The sequence below is a fragment of the Strix aluco genome, chromosome 5 (genome assembly GCF_031877795.1).
Source record: "Strix aluco isolate bStrAlu1 chromosome 5, bStrAlu1.hap1, whole genome shotgun sequence".
Classification (NCBI taxonomy): Eukaryota; Metazoa; Chordata; class Aves; order Strigiformes; family Strigidae; genus Strix; species Strix aluco.
In genome coordinates, this window is record NC_133935.1 from 80,670,101 (window position 1) to 80,689,676 (window position 19,576).

Sequence of the window (19,576 nt, forward strand, 5' to 3'; positions counted from 1 at the left end):
CATTTGTAGTCTTTGGCTCACCATACTATAATTTAATACATCATTGTTTGGTTAAATGATTTCATCCTCTCCATCTGAAGGAGTGTGATTTATTTTCCTCTATTAGCAGAGACTAAAAATTAATGTTTTAAGCTACTAGTTGTGGTTGACTTAAAACATATTGTCCTACAAATTATTTTTCTTCATATCTGTAGTGTGGGACCAGACCCATGGAAGGCAACATACGCATAAGCTTTGAGCTAACTATACGTGAGATTACCTGCTTTGCCTTCTTGACCTACCTGCAAAGTCCAAGGCAAATACTTTGTTCTATTTAAATGATAAATATTTTATCAGAACTAAGAAGTTTTTTAACATGTTACGCAGGCAGAACTCTTTCCTGAAAAGTACTGATATTTCTGACCCTCACATAACTTGTGCCGGGGTACTCGTGCACGTGACAGAAGATAAGCCATGCAAACAGTTTGCAGTTTGTCTCGCTTACCTGCAGCTCCAGTGGTGCCAGTAGAAGTCACAGGCTCTCGGCACACCTCAGGAGCTGGCCTGTATAACACTGAAGTGAATAAATTGGCTCTTAAAACTGGGCTGCTGCGTTAACAGCTTCTACAATCTATATAAGTGTTATGAATAATGAAATAAGACACTGTCAATGACAACACATTATTGAAGAGCTGTTAAGTGCTGCATTATGATTTCATTTTAATGCTACTCCTGGATGAGAGAGCTTACATGCCTGTGCGTGAAGAGGAGGAGGGAGAGAAGTGAAGCTGCTTAATATTCTTCTTATTGACCTATATTTTGAATTCAGATACCTGTTTAATTTAGAGCATGTTATTTCCAGGAGGACTGGCCATTTGGGGGAGTAATATGCTGCCCTTAATTTTTGTGCACTCAGCCGTCTTGTTGGGCTACATGCAGTGCAACTAGATGCCAACAGGGAAGAAAAAGATAAAATAATCCTCTTACGCATTCCTGGGTTACCCAGACCTAGTCTGTAATCCTGTAAATCAAGGCTGTCTACCACTGTGGTTGATGCAGGTGAGGCAGTAAAGTGCAGGAGAGGGAAGGGATAAGAACAGGCCGAGTCTTGGCTCAAACCCAGAAGAGACTATAGGTGGATGTAAATTATCTTCCAACCTTGCCCTAAGATAAGAAGACAGTTGGGAAAGAAATGCACTCCAAGTCCAGCAGCTGAGGGGGTATAGGCTATGCATCAACGCTCCAACTGGGGCTTCTGTGCCAAAAACCACTGTCCCTTTTACTGCCTTTAGTGGGAGTACTGCAAAATAAGGTAACACTCTGCAGGAATAAAGGTGAAAGAATTTAGCCTCAGTGCTTTATAGAAGCTAAATAAATCTACTGCAAGAAATCTAAAGTATCTGGAGGTTGAAGTGGAGGAAGATATTACATCCTTATATGATATTGCTCATGCTCAAGCACAGCATGGGCACAGATGCAAGGAAAGAGATTTATTCCAGCAATGATAGTGGAACCACTTCTGTAACCAAAGACACTGGGGAATGAAATCACCTTTATTGCTCATCAATGGCAAAAAACCCCAAAACTTGCTTCCAATAAACAGCTTCCTATAAAGCTGTTCACCTTTGATGCTAAAGCAAACGACCAATAAATCACATGGTAAATGCAATTTCCTCCTACATTTTTAATATTTCTTCATTCCCTGCATGAGCCTCAGCTGGAAGAAAAACAAAAACTCTCCGGAGTTTACCAGTTGGAAGTGTTACAATATTGATTTCACAGAAGGTCACAGATCAAGTTTGTGGTTTTTTTCATCTAACCCCCAAATAAGATATAGGACCAAAGCAGCACATGCTGGGAACCTCGGACCAGACAAGAAATATCAGAAACTGGTAAAACTGAAGCAAAACAGAAGGGATTCAAAACTTCCTACGACACAGGGAGAAGTGGAAAAGACATAGTAAGAAATTGTTGAGGATTTCATAGTTACTTCTCCATTATTTTCAGAACGAATACTCTATTCAGCTGCATCCCAGACTGTTGGCCTCAAATTTGATGTTTATTAATCTGACTATTTAATTTTTCTTATGTCATGACAGCTGAATTTTACCAAATAATGCTGAGTCTCAGTTAGAATCAGACCTCTTTCTTTCAAGAGAAAATGTGAAAGGTAGCAGTTGTGCATACTGGGGGAAATAACTGGAGAATTCATTTGTATACAGGGTAAAAAAAGTAAGGACATTGGTAATCTAACATTTACAAATATATCTCATGCAGTAAAGTGAAATAGTGTTCTATTATCTGACTTCTTTTCTTCTTCCGGGTTCAAAAATGAGACAGATAACAGACCTCTCGACTTACCTGTTGGCACTTGAATTGGATTCTGTAAGCTGTCAGGTGTCTGTGCTTGCCAAAGGAATGAAAAATGTCATCTGCAGTTTTGATAATAATGTTCTCTATTTCTTTTTTTTTCACAGCTCCATTCAACCCTCCCAATGCTGCAGACAGTATGGTCAAATTTGATGCCTATGGAGATGGAATAGGACGATACAACGTGTTCAATTTCCAGTACACTGGAGGCAGATACTCCTATGTGAAGGTTGGTCACTGGGCAGAAACCTTGTCACTTGAGGTAGACTCTATCCACTGGTCCAGGAACTCTGTCCCTGTCTCCCAGTGCAGTGACCCCTGTGCTCCTAACGAGATGAAGAATATGCAACCAGGAGATGTCTGCTGTTGGATTTGTATTCCCTGTGAAACCTATGAGTACCTGGCTGATGAATTCACTTGTGCAGACTGCGGGCCTGGAAAATGGCCCACAGCTGACCTGACTGGCTGTTACGATCTACCAGAAGACTACATCAAGTGGGAAGATGCTTGGGCAATAGGTCCTGTTACCATTGCATGCCTGGGCTTTATTTGTACTTTTATGGTCATTGCAGTGTTCATCAAGCACAACAATACCCCCCTGGTCAAAGCTTCTGGCCGTGAACTGTGCTACATATTGCTCTTCGGGGTCTTCCTGTCTTACAGCATGACTTTCTTCTTCATAGCCAAGCCTTCTCCAGCTATCTGCACCCTGCGTCGTTTGGGGTTAGGAAGTTCCTTTGCTGTCTGCTACTCTGCCCTTCTGACAAAAACGAACTGCATAGCCAGAATATTTGATGGTGTAAAGAACGGTGCTCAAAGGCCTAAATTCATCAGCCCCAGCTCTCAGGTCTTCATCTGCCTGAGTCTCATTTTGGTACAGATTGTAATGGTGTCTGTGTGGCTTATCTTGGAGGCCCCTGGCACCAGGCGGTACACTCTTCCTGAGAAGAGAGAGACTGTCATATTGAAATGCAATGTCAAAGATTCCAGTATGTTAATCTCCTTAACATATGATGTAATCCTCGTAGTCTTATGCACTGTATATGCCTTCAAAACAAGGAAATGTCCAGAGAACTTCAACGAAGCCAAGTTTATCGGTTTCACAATGTACACAACGTGCATCATTTGGCTGGCCTTTCTCCCCATATTTTATGTGACATCTAGTGACTACAGAGTAAGTCTTTGGATATCTGTTTCCATAAATCATGTGCATCACTTTAGGGGACCATGTTGGCATTCACTAAAAGCTCTTTCACTTCTTTTGTCCACCAGATCACTTGCAAACAAGCTCTGTTTCAGTGTTAACGTCCATCTAAACATATTACCAAATTTTAGCTTATTTCTAAGAAAGATGGTCTCATTTCAAACTGAGCATGTACAGTTAGAGGTGGAAGGGATTAGTACCATCAGTCTGCTTGTGATAGAGACATAGCATATAGATTAAGTATTCATATTGGTACATCAGTATGTGAAGTCATAGTCCTAACAGAAAAGCCTAGTAGATCATGAGCTAGAATGAGTCATAATGAGTTATTTGGTGGAGGTGGACCTTAAATTAAAAACTGAACTAGCTAGTCTCCTTCTGCAAAAGAATCTGCCATTCAAACATTGTATTTTCTTCCACATAAAAAAGATAAGGAAAGAATTTCAAAATTTGCTATGAAACAGGATTGTTTAAAAAAAGAATCCAACAGATGTTATGCTCAAATATAGAAATTTTTATTATTTCTCCACTTTGTAGGGGATAGAACACATACCTCACTGAGCAGAAAATATTGGTCAGCTTTCACCAACAAACTTAAAAAACATTAAATTGTTTAAATTGTCACAGAGTGTTGCAAAGCTTCAAGTTCAATAAAATCATATTTTTGGATGGAAGGAAATTGTCTCCGAAAAAGATTCAGATCTGCTCCACTGGAAATCTCACAGTTATTATGATGTGAGAAGTGACTGCTGGAGCTGGCCCTTGGAGTAGTCTCTGGTGAATTAATTCAACTTTCTGCCCAGAAGAAAGGTAGATTATTTTAGGGTGGTATAATTACCAGTAGTATGTACATGAAATAACCTGTAAAACTGTGGAGCTAATAATTTCACTCAACATACTTTTGGTGTGACCACCCTGGAACAGTATATTTAGTACTATTTTTCTCAGCTTAGGAAAGGTACTGAAAACCTTGAGAAAACAAGGATAGATAACAAATGACGCAGTAAGACACACGGTGACAGTAAAAAAGCTAAATATATTTAGTCTAGACAAGAGTAAACCCAGGGAGACGTGATCACAGACTATAAATAATTTCAAGGCAAAAAAAAAGAAAGAAAGGGATTATTTAGTCTCAGGAGAAGTTAGAATGGTGAGTAATCAATTGACGCTAATGAAGGAAAAGTTAAGGAAGGCACAGGGGTACAGATCAGGACACCCAAAGTAATCAGGAAAATAGACAGAGAAGGAGGGTAATATCAGTGCAGACAGTCACATGAGTGGGAAGCACAGACACTAAATGGTCAAAAGAAACAGGACTTGATTGCTCAAGCAGCATTTTTCAGCCTTATCTCCTGAGTGGGCTTTTCAAAACCACCTGTAGGCATTTAATCTAAATACAATGTTCCAAATAAGCCAATTCCAGTCCTACCAAATTGACACAAAATGCTTTTAACACCTTTTTTGATGCTTTCATGACATGTCAGGAGCTTTTTGAAAATCCCATTCTAGATGTCTACACTTACAGGGTTCCTTTGAAAAGCCCATATTTAATTTCCCTGCAGAGTTACATGTTTATTCTGAATCAACCCGTGTCATCCTCATGTAGACCAATAGTCGTGGCACCATCAATAAACAAACCTAGAAACATAATAGTAGCAATGAAAAAAAATGAATGTTGGCTGGCTTGAGATTTTATCATTAAACACAAACATCACTTAGGACTCACCCTACTGAAAAAAAAAAGGGAGAGCTCCTGGAAATGTATCTAGAGATTTGGCGTTGACCTCACTGTAGTAGTTAAAGAACAAACAAAAATAAGTAGATCAACATAGTATACATCCCTACCAATACTGAAGCAGAAATGTCCCTGTATGAACCCTGTATGACAGGTGCCAGACATCATGTTAGATATGCTGGGATGGCATATCATTGTATGTCTTACAGAGTCACCCACCAAATAACCCTGCTATTTGGTTAAGGCCTTTGCTGTGAGAAGGGCTTATTGTATAGCTATGCCTCCAGTACATACATTTTTTTTTCTGTTAGTCTAAGCTTGCTTATATTGGCATGATCACTCTCTTCTCCCTGAAACAAATAAATTTTAACAGCGAAAGGAATTCTGGGGGAAGGATTTACGGTAGAGCTCTTGGTGATTCCATCATGACTTCAGATGTGGGTCTTTTCCACACACAACATGTCTTCACATAATCACCAAGGTTGGAAGGGACCTCTAGAGATTGTCTTATCCAACCTCCCCTGCTCCAATCAGGGTCACCTACAGCAGGTCACTCAGGGCTGTGTCCAGTCAGGTTTTGAATATCTCCAAGGATGGAGACTCCACAACCTCTTTGGGCAACCTGTACCAGTGTTGGTCCATCTTCATAGTTTTCTTATGTTTTTCCTGAATTTTGGTTTGTGCCCATGGCCTCTTGTCCTGTCACTGGGCATCACTAGGAAGAGTCTGGCTCCTTTTTCTTTTCTCCCCCTGTAAGGTACTTATACACACTGATAAGATCCTCCTCAGTCTTCTCTTTTCCAGACCAAATAGTCCCAGCTCTCTCAGCCTCTCCTCATATGACAGTTGTCCCGCTCCCTTAATCATCTCCATGGCCCTTTGCTACACTTCCTCCAGTATGTTCATGTCTGTCTTGTAATGGTGAGCCCGGAGCTGGGCATAGCACCCAATATGGGTCTCACCTGTGTTGAGCAGAAGGGAAGAATCACTAACCTTTACCTGCTGGAAACACTGCATAATGCTCAGGAGACCATTGACCTTCTTTGCTGCAAGGACACATTGCCAGCTCATGATCTACTTGTTGTCCCACCAGGACCTTCAGGATCTCCTCTGCAAACCTGCTTTCCAGCTGGGTGGCTCCCAGCATGTACCGGTGTCTGGGATTGTTCCTCCCAAGGTGCAGAACTCTGCTTTTCCCTTTGTTGAACTTCATGAGGTTCCTGTCATCCCACTTCTCCAGCTTGTCAAGGTACCTCTGGATGGCAGCACAGCTATCTAGTATATCAACAACTCCTCCCAAATCCGTATCATCTTCAAACTTACTGAGAGTTCACTCTGTCCCAGCATTCAGGTAGTTAATGAAGGTGTTAAACTGCACTGGTCGTAATATCAACCCCTGGAACAGTTAGTGACTAGCCTCTGGCTGGACTTTGTGTCACTGATCTCAATACTCTGAGCCCAGCAGTTCAGCCAGTTTTTAGTCCACCTCACTGTCCATTTATCTAGCTTGTACTTCATCAGATTGTCAATGAGGATATTATAGGAGACAGTGTTAAAAGCCTTACTAAAGATAAAATAAATAATATCACCTACTCTCTCATCATCCACCAAGCCAGTCATTTCACTGCAGAAGTCTATCAGTTGATTAAGCATAATTTCCTGTGTAAATCCATACTGACTATTGGCAGTCATTGTTCACCCATGTAAGCCTCCTGTCACATTTACGTGATTTTCTGCCCATTGGGATGGGCCACTCTTAAGCTTGGATGAGGTGATTCTTGAAAAATAACCAGGTGTCCTGGACCCCTCTTCTCTCCAGTGCCATATCCCATAGTATTCTTCCAAGAAGATACCTGAACAAGTCAACCTGCTCTTCAGGGTGGACATCCTACTTTTTTTCTTGATCCTGAATTCCACCATTTGCTGGTTGCAGCAGCCAAAGCTTTCCCTGCCTGTCACATTCCTGACAAGTTCTTGCATTGCCTCTGCCCTGCTGTGTTGTTCCTCCAGTGGGTATCAGGGTGGTTAACTGCCCCAAGAAGACCAGGGCCTGCAAACATGACACTTCTTCCAGTTGTCTGAAAAATACCTCTTCTACTTCTTCTTGATTATGTGGTCTATAGGAGACACTCACCATAATGTTGTCCACTTTGGTCTGCCTGCTAATCCTGACCCATATCTATCAGCTGGCTCAAAACCCATTGCCCAGCAGAGCTCCATTCACTCCCATTGCTCTCTCACACAGAGTGCAATTCCTTCTCCTCACCCTGCTACCAGGGTACTGATTTATGCTGTCATTGCAGATCTGTAAGTAGAGCAGGAGCTACAAGTCACAGCTTTCATCATCATGGGAGTCTCCATTTCCCAACTCAACAAACGTAGGCTACCTAGTTCTTCTCTAGTACAGACCAGGCTCTTGTACCTGCAGAGTGTCAGAGAAGATCCAATCCACCTTTTTCTCATCATGTCTGATGCTGCAAAGTCTGCTGTCCTCCTCCCATAGCTCCTTATCTTGATGATAGAAATCCTCCACATCTCCTGCAGAAAAGGAGAACTCTCCCAAACCCCATGAGAAGCCTCAGGCATCCCTGCAGCCCCAAAGCTCCCTCAGGAGCTCAGTCTGGGTCAATCCTGACATGCCAGGGATAGTTGCCCCTGCGGGCACTGGGGACCATGCCCTGTGGCATCCCCCTTGCTCTGTACACAAACACAGCCTTCAGCAAAGTTTTTAGCCCTCTTCTGTGCACATTTATGCATGATGCTGAACCTGTTAGCTGCCTAGCACCTCCGGAGGGCTCCTCCCAGCACCTGCAACAAGAGTGCCCAACCTTACCTAACCAAGAGTCAGCTCAGACAAAAGCTCCAAGCTGGTCAAGGACAGCTGACAGAGATCCTTAGGAGCTGATGAAGGTTGCTAGAAGTCACAACCTCCTGCAACAGTCCTCTCCCAGCAGCAGTAAGGCACCCTGACATTCCTTGAAGTGGTCCCAAGAGTCCTCCAGTGATCTCAGAGGTTGTTCCCAGGTCTAGAAGATCCCAAAACAGAGGCCGGAAACTCCTCTGCAAACTGCTGCATCTGGTGGCTGACTCTGTTAGCTGCACTGTCAAAAATTTGAAGGAGAGCTCCTGGAAAAGACAGATTTCTCTGATGCCACTGTTTTTCATGCAGAGATCCACATTGATTTCAGAATCAAAGATACGATGAAACCTGATATGATTAAATAATCATACATAACAAATTCACAGCAGCCCCAATATCTAGCACATTTAAGGGAATTTTCGACCTTATCGCCTTAGACAAAAGCTTAAGAAATGCAGCAATAACACAGGAAAGGAGAATTCTGTGTGTTAAACTGGTTATCACAAAATCAGGTGTCAAAAGCTCCTACTGTTTAGACAGTTTCTCCCTGAATTTTCTTTAGGGGTAATTCTGTTTCAAGGAGCTTGCCCTCCCTGCCAGTTTTTCCTGCCTGGTCTAGCAGGATTGCCTCCGTTCTGCCCACACACCAGTGTCTCTGAGGCCAGTTATACATCGAACCACTGAAGTGACCTGGGTTAAAAGGAATCTTGTGGGATGGGGCTATTTTTAACCCAAATCATTTCATTGATTGAGTGTATAATTATGTCAGCACAGCTGAGCTGCTCTGGGAGGCACAAACCCTAGCAAAGCAGGGTGGGGAGGAGGGCTTTGTTAGTGAAGAAAACTTACCTTGAAACTACCACCTCAATTTATTCTTTTTATAAGAAAACTCCCAATCCTGTTTTACCTGTACAGTGCTCAGTTCGATACCCACCCCGAACTGACTGCAGAGTCCTTGTGGATGAAATTCAGGGAAGTGAAGGAGAAAGTGCAGCTGTCCCTTTCTCATGCTGCCCTGGTAGGGTTTTCCATGTTCATTCACCCTGTGAATGCTGAGCACCTTTTCATGGTGCTTGCCACATCTACCTTGGGTAAAGAATGATTATTATATGATCACATTAATTATACTCACTGCTAACAAAGCACTTGTTGCTTGGTATATATATATAAAACTATTTTTCATTTTGCACCAGTTATTTCTGACAAGGAGATATAAGAAGCATTCCCATGGAAGGCTAATCTCCAAGGTCTGCAGGAGTGTAACTAAGAAAAAATGAGCTGTGGATGTATAATCATTCAAATTAAGCAGCAGAGTTTAAAGCAGTTTAATTCACCATCTTAATTAAGGGATCTGCTTGGAGGAAAAGAATGTAAACTGAAAATGAGGCAGTAAACTGGCACCTAGTTATACCATTGAAAAAGAGAAAGAAAAGAAAGAAAAGAAAGAAGGAAGGAAGGAAGGAAGGAAGGAAGGAAGGAAGGAAGGAAGGAAGGAAGGAAGGAAGGAAGGAAGGAAGGAAGGAAGGAAGGAAGGAAGGAAGGAAAGAAAGAAAGAAAGAAAGAAAGAAAGAAAGAAAGAAAGAAAGAAAGAAAGAAAGAAAGAAAGAAAGAAAGAAAGAAAGAAAGAAAGAAAGAAAGAAAGAAAGAAAGAAAGAAAGAAAGAAAGAAAGAAAGAAAGAAAGAAAGAGGTGCCAACAAAGTTACACTAACAAAATCCCCAAGGCAATTACTCTAAAACCCTGCAGTCTTACAAGCAGTTAATTTCTGACCCCAAAAACTTATCTCTCAAAGTCAGGGCACCTTTCAGGCCCAGTCTGACAAATGTCACCACCTTTCATGTTTGTTCCAAATCACACCTATATTGCTGCAAGGGATTGTTCAAATTCTCTGATTAGTATTGAGGCTGAAGACTAAAATGATTTTCAAATGGATGTTTTGCATGAGGCGTCTAATGTAAACCCACACAAAGTACAGTATGGGCAAGTTGGTTTCTACTGTAGCCAGCTTTGCTCAGATATTGCATGACAGGCATTATAGAGGATTTCCTGATCAGTTTAGAAAACAAGGGCATGAGAGATGAGAGAAAGCAGAACTATTCTTCCTGTATTAAACTGAGGGAGAACACAGTCAACCTCTCCCTGATATGCAGAGACACAGGGCACCATCAGCACCATGCCCCTCACTCGTATGATCCTAGGAGTGTGGAAGATAAGGATGTGACAGATGTTCAAGCCAGCCTGTACCTGTGCAAACTCGCAGGACTGTGGTTCCTGCTGTTGTATGATAATGCTACTAATATGCTGCATTTCAGAGCTTTCCATACTGAAACACAGCACTTTGCGCCCACTCTCTCCTAGGTGCAAACCACCACCATGTGCATCTCTGTGAGTCTGAGCGGCTTTGTTGTGCTGGGCTGCTTGTTCGCGCCCAAGGTGCACATCATCCTCTTCCAGCCCCAGAAGAACGTGGTCACTCACAGACTCCATCTCAACAGGTTCAGTGTCAGTGGGACCGGGACCACTTACTCCCAGTGTAAGTAACAAAACTGCCATGTTTTTATAAGGATGTGGGATTGTGGTGTGTTTGGGTAAAGACAAAACAGGTTTTTTACGAGCAACAAAAAGTCCTTTATAGGCTGGGCTGTGTACCCCGTGGAAGCATCACTTCATTTGTGTTTGGAGAGAAAAACTCATCCCCCTCCCATGGGAATCAGCTCAGAGCCTGCTCTGAAGCTCACTGAAGTCAGCAGAAAGCTTTCAGCAGGCTCTGACTCCAGCCTGCTGCACAAAGCAAGCAGAACCTGTCGCTCGCTGTCACTCTCGCAGCAACGACAGGAACAGATTGCCCTGGAGTATTCCTGTCAAAATGACACACCGACAGGACCTGGGCCAAAATGCAGCATGCTCTCAACAGCTCTTATCACCTGCATTATAAGAAAAGGCTCCAAGTCTGCAGCAAACACATACAAGGGATGCCATAAACTGTATCTGTATGCAGAGTGCGAGCAGTACCCTTTGTAAGTGCCACAGCCGGGAGAAACAATCAGTGCTCTGTTGCAAGGACAGCTCATATGCTGTGCTTCTCTCCTTTCCTCTATCTTCAGATTTTTCATCCCAAGCAGAATCACGTCTGTAATTCTGTTTTAAGGCTTTTGCTCCTCTTCTGGGAGAGTTGCTCACAGATTGTTTTGGGTTTAAAATAAAAAATATTAGGTCACCTATATGTTTGTGGGGTTTTTCCCTTGTCAAGCTTAACTAGTTAAGAATAGGAGCACACAGCACCTTGTTCGCAGAGTTCTGTGAACAGTATGTCTAACCTGGAAAGCTAATTGGAAAAGCACGCTACAACTATAAAGAGACAAGGAATACGACACAGATGAAAGGAGGGATGCAGAGCAAAGCTTGCCAGCAAGTTCACACTAACCTAGACTCAGGTTTTTGAGTATCACCTAAATTTCAAAATTGGCTAGAAACCTTTGGCACTTCAGATTTCAGACAGAACACAGAAGGAACTTGGCACCTTGCTGTGTAACACATTGCAGGGATTAGGAGGTAAAGGGGTCCCAGCCATCTCTGGTTCTCCCACCCCAAACCATATTGTGTCATGAATGCCCAAGGTCCCTTAACAAGAGAGCAGGCATGTGGCTCTACTCGTCCCCCATCTCATCAGAGTCAGGGCTGCATCCAGCCCTGGCACCAAAACCCAAAATCTCCTTGCTGTTTTGGAAAACTTAAACCAAGAGAGATGAGATGGCCCTAAGTGACCAAAGTGCTGAGCACTCTCAAAAGGGCTGGATTTGCAAGACCAATGGATTCCTGAAAACCTTTAGAGGTTTGGTCCCTTGATGAAATGGTAAGTCCCATAAGATTATTTTGATCCTTTATGAATTTCATGTAAGTGGTCTTTCCAAGTTTTTTAATTCTCTCATGCTATGGAATAAACTGAGTCAGAAACCGTTTTGATTCATGGAGACTTTTGTACAGGATTGCATTTCGGAATTTGATATTTTTATTACAACGGCTGGATAATACACGTGTGTGCACAAGCATGTATGCCACTGAAAGACATCCTCCATGCACATCTTTACATTAAAAGCCTGCTTCTTCAGGTTTGTGAACAGCTTCAAGACATTAAGGAAAGCATAAAAATCCAGATTTACAATCTCTTGCTACTTCTTTGTTTAGAAAGGTGGTTGCAGTCATTTGCTTTTCCAGCTGAATAAGAGCTGCTTGTCTTTGTTCGTCTTTTCAGACCATGGCAAGACATGGACCTAGAAGTAGAACTAAAAGGTCCACCACATACAATGGAAAAAGTCCTACAGTTTCCATCCAGGACAATGATTTGGGAAAATACACTGAGAATTCACTGTCTATCACAGTGCTAATATTTCTAAGAAGGAAAATTTTCTCTTACTCCCTTCCATTTATTTGTAAATGATTTTAAATAAATTTTCTCTTTTTTTTTTTTTTTTTTAACCTGTTTATTTCTTTATAAGTCTCCAATGGTCAGTGTTAGGTTAATGGTTGGAGTAGATGATCTTCAAGGTCTTTTCCAACCTAGATGATTCTGGGATTCTGTAATCCCTGTCTAAAATATTCCTTTCATCAATCCTGGGGCTGTCATCTTGCTTTTATTTTGGTCTGATAGTGTTTTCATCAGTCAGAAACTGCTTGATATGAAGCTGATCAAAATTAGCTCCAGGGCATTCTAGTAACAGCAACATCCAAAAATCCATTTCTTGTTCATTATCAGAGCTTTAGAGAACAGGATTACCCAAATTGCTCGAATGGGCAGTGTTTCCTTTCTCCATGGATTCCCACCTCCATTACATCTCAGCGCTGCCACTACCTCTTCACTCCATCAGTCATTAATGCCATGAGTATAGTGGGTCACGAGCAGCAAGTGACTCACAGCCAGTTTTTAACAGAGTTCCTTGAACTATGAAATGTGGCCAAACACTATGAGAAAAGGTAAGTGACATCATGGTGCTCTTGGGTAGTGTTAAGTGTTAGTTCTAAAGTTGTATCTCAACTACATCCTTAAACTGAACAGTGTAGGGGGCACCTGAGTCAGTGGTCAATGGCATAAGCTGCCATGTGGTAGTGGTCATGAGAGCTAAACTGAGCACCTCACGTAGTCATCTGAATACAGCAACTTGTCTTTGCTACATGCTCTGCAGAAAACAAGTAGAGGTGAATACTTGACTTCTAAGCGAGGAAACTTGTTTTAGTGGCACCAAGCTTTGATCATTTTGACAGCTGAGGTCTGGACTACAAAAGAATATATAAATTTAAGCTGAAGAGAGTCAGGATATGTATGTACCTAGGCATACGACATGTTTTGAAACTTATATATCTGTACACATTTATCTGAATCTGAAAATTCACATTTTTCAGAGTGCTATAAGTTCTGCTTCCCCTGCAGTGTTTCCACCATCAAGGTGTTCCCCAGTTTTCCTGTGGCCTGTTTTATTGGTTTGGCAGAGGTATCCCCATAAGGTAGAAGATCAGCACTTAGAAAGAGAGCTCAGAGAGCTCAGATCTGATTTAAGCTCCTACATGATTCAGGCTGAGCTTTTACACAGTTATGTCCACATGGAGAGCGGCACACAGACTTGAGTTCTACCCTCACAAGGGTAAGAAAAAGAATTGAAGCTATTGTTTATAGCCAGACTGGTAAATTTTCTCTCTCAGAATTTCTTTTCCCAGCCCTTACTCCAAACTATCCCTGATATATGTCTTTTATACATGATTAACTCACAGTTGTTCAGCTGTGAGCACAAGTAGAGGAAGTGGGATGCAGACAGCAAATTTGAATCTGCCTGGTCGTGACTATGTAGGCATGCTGCAAGGTGCCCATGGCAATGCTGGGCTCTTGCATTTTACCTCCAGTTCTTTTCCTTAGATTACCAAAGCAAAATTAGGGATGGCCAGGAAAGAGGAGATCAAAAGCATGAATTGCAGCCAAATCAAGACTTCTGGTCATGTCACACGTTTGTCTTTGACCTCAACACAAGGCAAAATGGAGGTGAAGTATCTCTAGCATATCCAGCAATACTTCAGGAAACCCCTTGGCTGCTGCTATAAGACACAACATGAAATTCAGAACCCTGCAGGGCCAGCGATTAACATTGCTGAGGTCTGTAAGAAAAAGCAAGATCTTTTGTTCTGTCTCAGAGAGCTGGATACTTAGTGTGAATACTTTACTCCACCCAACAGAGTTAATAACTGCCTCCCAGCACTACAAGAGAGGTAAGTGCTGTGGAGGAAGCCTGAGAACTCAAAAGGCAAGGCCACTTATTTCTCACCTACCACCGTATTTCTCTGTCCAACTTTGACATCCTCCTGACCCAGTTACCGTAGTATTTGAGCTATTCATGCTCTTCAATGTGTTGGACTTCAAAAAAACCCTGAAGCTAAAAAAGTTCTGGGTAGGTGACTGATGTTCACAGAAAAAAAATGATTTTGCCTGTAGTCATACTGCAGAACAGGGATTCGAATTGGGTCTCCTAAGCAGTATTGATTTTTCTATTTGACAACAATAAGTAGAAATAAAAATAACAACAATAATAAAAATTTCAGGTCAGTGTGCTGTTATATCCAGTTAAAAACTGAATACAAAACCTGGTAATTTTTTCAAAATCATAGACATGATGCATTATGACCTTTTACCTACAATAACTGCTTTCATGTATGTGACTCACAACACATATCCAGGTTGCGAGAGATCAAACTCCATCTTCCTAATTCAGAGCAGGGGCTCATTCTTGGCTCTCTTATTTATCAATCAGGAATATATCCTGCCCTCTTAAGTATTAGGTTAGTCCAATGGGTGCCTCTAAATTTCTCTTGTTAAAGCAGTTCTGTTTTCCATTAAATATTTATTCAGTCAATGAAAGAATTAGAAACAGTAGCTGATTTGAAGAAAAAATTATTTGTTCTAAAAATAATGCTGACCATCTTTAAAGAACTAGTCTGCAACTGAGAGTGTAGCCAGCACCAGTTTTGGAAGTTTGAGCATGCCCTTGTCAGCTGCATAAATTGCTTTTTACACTGGATGATTGAGTTTACTAAGTCATTGCTTGCCGTGTGTTTTCTTTGATGAAGGCATCACATTTCTCCGGGTCACTGTTATCATTAACCTAATGCATCTTTCAAAAAACAGCTTTGTGGTGCCATAAGCGGAGATGTCACAAAGTATCTGAAAACACGTTCCTGATGCCCAGTGGATAATTTTAACAAAGATGGACAAACCAGCTTGCTTTTAAATTAAAATCCAGCAGTCTTTAGCAGAATGGTAATATACCCTACAGTCAAAATACAAATACATTTAGAAATAGATTCTGATACTCAGAGTCAATTGTCATCTTGTATCACTGAAGCAATGAAAACCTGTTGTATAAAATATTAGGCAACGTAGACAAAGGTATCAGAATCTGGCCCTCACCTCTGGATGCATATTGAATCCCAATCCAGAGCTCCTAGAAATTAAGGGTATTATGGCCAGAAAATATTCTGGGATTAATGAGAAATAATCTTGCTTTCAAATTCAGTTATTAAAAAAATTCTTCATCCAGCATGTACTTAGAATTCTTTTTTTTTTTAATTAAAAAGTAGATCAACGCAAGGTCCTAATATGCAGAGGTGGATTCTCTCCCAGATTTAAAAATGCATATATTATATTTCAGGAATGTCCATTCCAATTATGTGAAAGCTCAATGGATCAGGCCTTAGCATTTCTTGCCAATAAAACATCAAAATCCAAAGGTTCACTTTTTATTCTACGGGGATAATATCACCACTCTAGTTATATTAATTCACACTACCATGCAAAGTGCTATAAAGTGAGTCCCAGTGGCGCAGAATAATCAAAAAAAATTTAATGTATTTTATTCAGACATTTCTAGAAGAAGCGTTCAGTGGTCAGCAAAGAGAAATCAGGTTCCTCCAGCGGATTCTTCAGCCTCAGATCTTGCACCTTGTAGAGGTGCAAGCAGTACCTCCATCAGATCCACTGCTGACACAGTACATGTCACATAACAGTGACTTTTAATTGGGCATCTTGGTTAAATTGGGTGAGATGGTCCAAATCAACATTAATTCTAATCCTGTGTGTTGTAATTTTTTGCCACCCTGAAGTCAGTTGATTTTCCCCTCTCTTTCTCTTTCAGCATCTGCTAGCATGTATGTACCAACTGTCTGCAATGGAAGGGAAGTTCTGGACTCCACCACTTCATCTCTGTGATTGTGACTTGCAGTTCAGTTCTTGAGTTTTTAGACTGTTAGGCAAAATTTTGCACATGTTGTGCACTCCAGAAAACACCAGAAAGCAAAAGAAATCAAAACAAAATTAGTACCTTTTTTAGAAACAGTGTAATAAATTATTTTTGAGGATTGTACAGTATATAGTGATGTTCTGGAACTTTTTAGACTGATTTTAGCCCTTCTGTTGTTAATGGTCATAAGGGACATGTAAATAACCATGGTTCACAATGTGCATAGTCCTGCAGTAAGGGGGTGATTTGTTGCAAGCAGAGTTGCAATGTTAGGTGACTTCTTTCCTACGAAATTTTTTTGTAGCTCCTTGTTGTAATTAACTTAGACTGCATTTCTATGTTGTATATTACAGTTACCTTACGTGTAACAGCTTGGTTTTCTCAGCACAAAACAGCAGTATTAATGTAAAGGCACCAATAATAAAAAGATAAAAGTTTTTCAGCATGGTTTCATTTTTGTTTCTTCCTCCCTCAAGGTCATTACATTTCTCTAGTCAGCAGGATAGGTAAAAAAAGATAAAAAGTCGGCAGTACTAGTGTGTACAAACACATATCTGTGTATGGGTCTGTGCCTGTGTTACAAAATCCATATCACATAATAAGTGCTTACAATAAATGCTTTGTCAGGGTCAAGTATAAATTCCCTCTACTTAAAAAAAAAAAATGCATATTATTAAAGCACCTCAAGTGCTCTTTTTATCATTAAAATGTAGGGTAATTTTCAAAAGTGAAAATATCTAATTGCATCTCAATGAGATATTAGCAAAAAATTTTTGATCGCTGGTTCACTCATTTGGCATGATTTAATGCTGTCATGCACACAATAGATTAGCATATAAAAAACAAAGAGATTTTAGATTAGGTTGGCAAAGAGATGGAATAAAATCTGTCAGAAAATTAGCTAAGACTGTCTTATACCTCCAGCCAAAACAAAGCTGGTTCAGCTTACCTGCATCAACAGTGCTGTGAAAGGTAATTGGAGCACCACAGAAATGGAGACAAAAAAAGTCAAAAAAGAGAAATCCAGGAGACATTTACACGTCTCTGAAGTGACCTTTGCATTCAAACCAAACGATTCAAAACACACATACCAGCTACTTAGACAATTGCAAAATACCTTTAAAGTCTCACTTTTATAACTGCACTCTTAAAGCTGCCCTCACTCTATTGAAACAATCTGAAATCCTCCCTTCTGCCGGGTCCAAAAAGTCATTAAGGAAACAAACACACCTTTGATTAATGTGTCTGGGCAAATTTACCTAAGGGCTTGTTCCCGTTGATCTCATTTCAGCTGAGGTCAATAGCAAAATTCTCATTGACTTCAAAGGCAACACCACTGAGGCTTGAAAGGCAGACACTATAGATACATACTGTTGGATGTATGAGTTCTGTGGAGCCCAGTTCTGCACTTGCAGAAGTTTTTACACATTTATGGAAAGGTGCAAGTCCTTAGGGCTGAACTGGCAGAGGAAGTAGCTGTTATTTTGAATACAAAAACTAAAGATGCAGGTTCTTAAAATTCCTACTCACAGATAGATGACTAATTTTTCTGGACATCCACATGTCCACCAGCAAAGACCTCTTGATGTCAACACTTCTGTGACTGGCTCCACAGGCAGCCATTTAAGCCTCTGCATCATGGAGCTGTCTTGCACAGAAATTCCTGTGACTTCCCCCAAAGTAGGCATTGCTCAGCCTCCATTACATGCAGAGCTCTGCATTCAGCTTCTTTCTCTCCACAAGCTCTAGACCACCTAACGTTTCAGGCTTGGTTCTGACCTTGATGCACAACAAAGGGGCCAAGTTTTGACAGGTTGGGAATCTTACTTTCTAAATGAAGACCACTAAAAGCATCTCAAGTTGGGCAGCTACATTCATGTGACTTTTGTATGCTCTTGTGTGGATTAAGAGGCTGTTCACAGTACGGCAAAAGGGCAGAATATCTGACCATAATGCTTATGTCCCTGCATCTACATTATCTTTAAGCAGCTCTTAAAAATGTCTAAGCCAATGAGAATTTCTTCTCAATTTCTATAGAAAGCAACAATCAGGGTCAAATCCACCTCACCTAACATTCATAGTCTACAGTATAAATAGCTACATATAAGATTGTCAACCCCTTCTCCCTTTGTACTCAGTGGAGGGAAGTAGGCACAATTCCCCTGGCTTATCTCAGACTGTTAATTTAGGCTAAAATGAATCTCTCCAAATAAAGGCTAGCACAGCTTGCTCAGATCACAAAGTCTGCACTGAAAATAAAGGCATTGTGTCAGATGAATTCCAACCCTAAATCTAAATTGGCATCACTGAAGCTAATTTATAGCAGGTGAGGATCTTACTGTCCCAGAGTTTTCATTCATTTCAATAGCACTATTGAGAAAATGACCCAACATCTATGTCTGAACACACTCTGAATACTTAGGTGGTTTGAAAGCCACTTGCATGTCGGTTTTTCACACAAAAAACCACCAGCACATGGAGCTCTGGAGTTTCAGCCCCACTGAATGTTCCCAACATTCTTGGTTTTGTCTTGAAAGCTTTTCACTACTTTCTGTTGGGTGTCCAGGGACACAGATTATCTGGTATTGCTTGATGATTCAAGTAATCTAGTTTCAAAACACAGCAAAATAAAAAAGGAAAATGTCAAAGTCTGTCAGAGGCTTTGCACACCATATTGGCATTAAAATCTCTTGAGAAAGGGATTTTTTTTTTTTTTTGCTGTTGTCTCACATCATCATTTTAGTTTCTCTAATTAAAACAGTTTATACTTTTTGTTCCCATTTGTGTCAAACTTGACTTTAGACTCTAAAACTCTTCTGGTGTCTTTATTGCTCCCATCATATCTAAAGATTTGAGTAATGCATCTCAAAGCACAGTGGATCCTGTCATGGTTCCTTGCATGGTGGAGGGGAGCCCCAAGTACCTTGGTTGTGAGCTTGAAGAGTTGTCACACTGCTCCGAGCCCTGCACGCAGACAACCAGGGGAAAATGATGGGAACTAGAGCAAGGCTTAACACAGCATCTATGGTGCCTTACTGGAGGCTGCAGAAAAGTTTAGTTTTTCATTCAGAAATCATAATTTCAGAGTACCTTAGCTCTGTGCTATAAATCAAGAGTGCAGAAAGGTTTCTGAAAAACTGATCACTTTTTATT

The 19,576-nt window shown here is 41.0% G+C and overlaps 1 protein-coding gene across 6 annotated transcripts in view; it reads left to right on the forward strand.

The window, feature by feature from the left end:
* The window catches only part of GRM3 (glutamate metabotropic receptor 3), a 111,366-nt gene extending 94,501 nt beyond the window's left edge, over positions 1–16,865 (forward strand). For 5 of the 6 annotated variants that reach the window (XM_074827933.1, XM_074827935.1, XM_074827937.1 and 2 more), the window contains 3 exons: positions 2,457–3,523; positions 10,506–10,680; positions 16,319–16,865. In XM_074827933.1, coding sequence (XP_074684034.1) covers positions 2,457–3,523; positions 10,506–10,680; positions 16,319–16,392 — 1,316 coding nt within the window. In that variant the 3' untranslated portion in view covers positions 16,393–16,865. The remainder of the gene's footprint in view (positions 1–2,456; positions 3,524–10,505; positions 10,681–16,318) is intronic. The other variant, XM_074827938.1, reaches the window with a different exon arrangement.
* Positions 16,866–19,576: the final 2,711 nt, after the last annotated feature.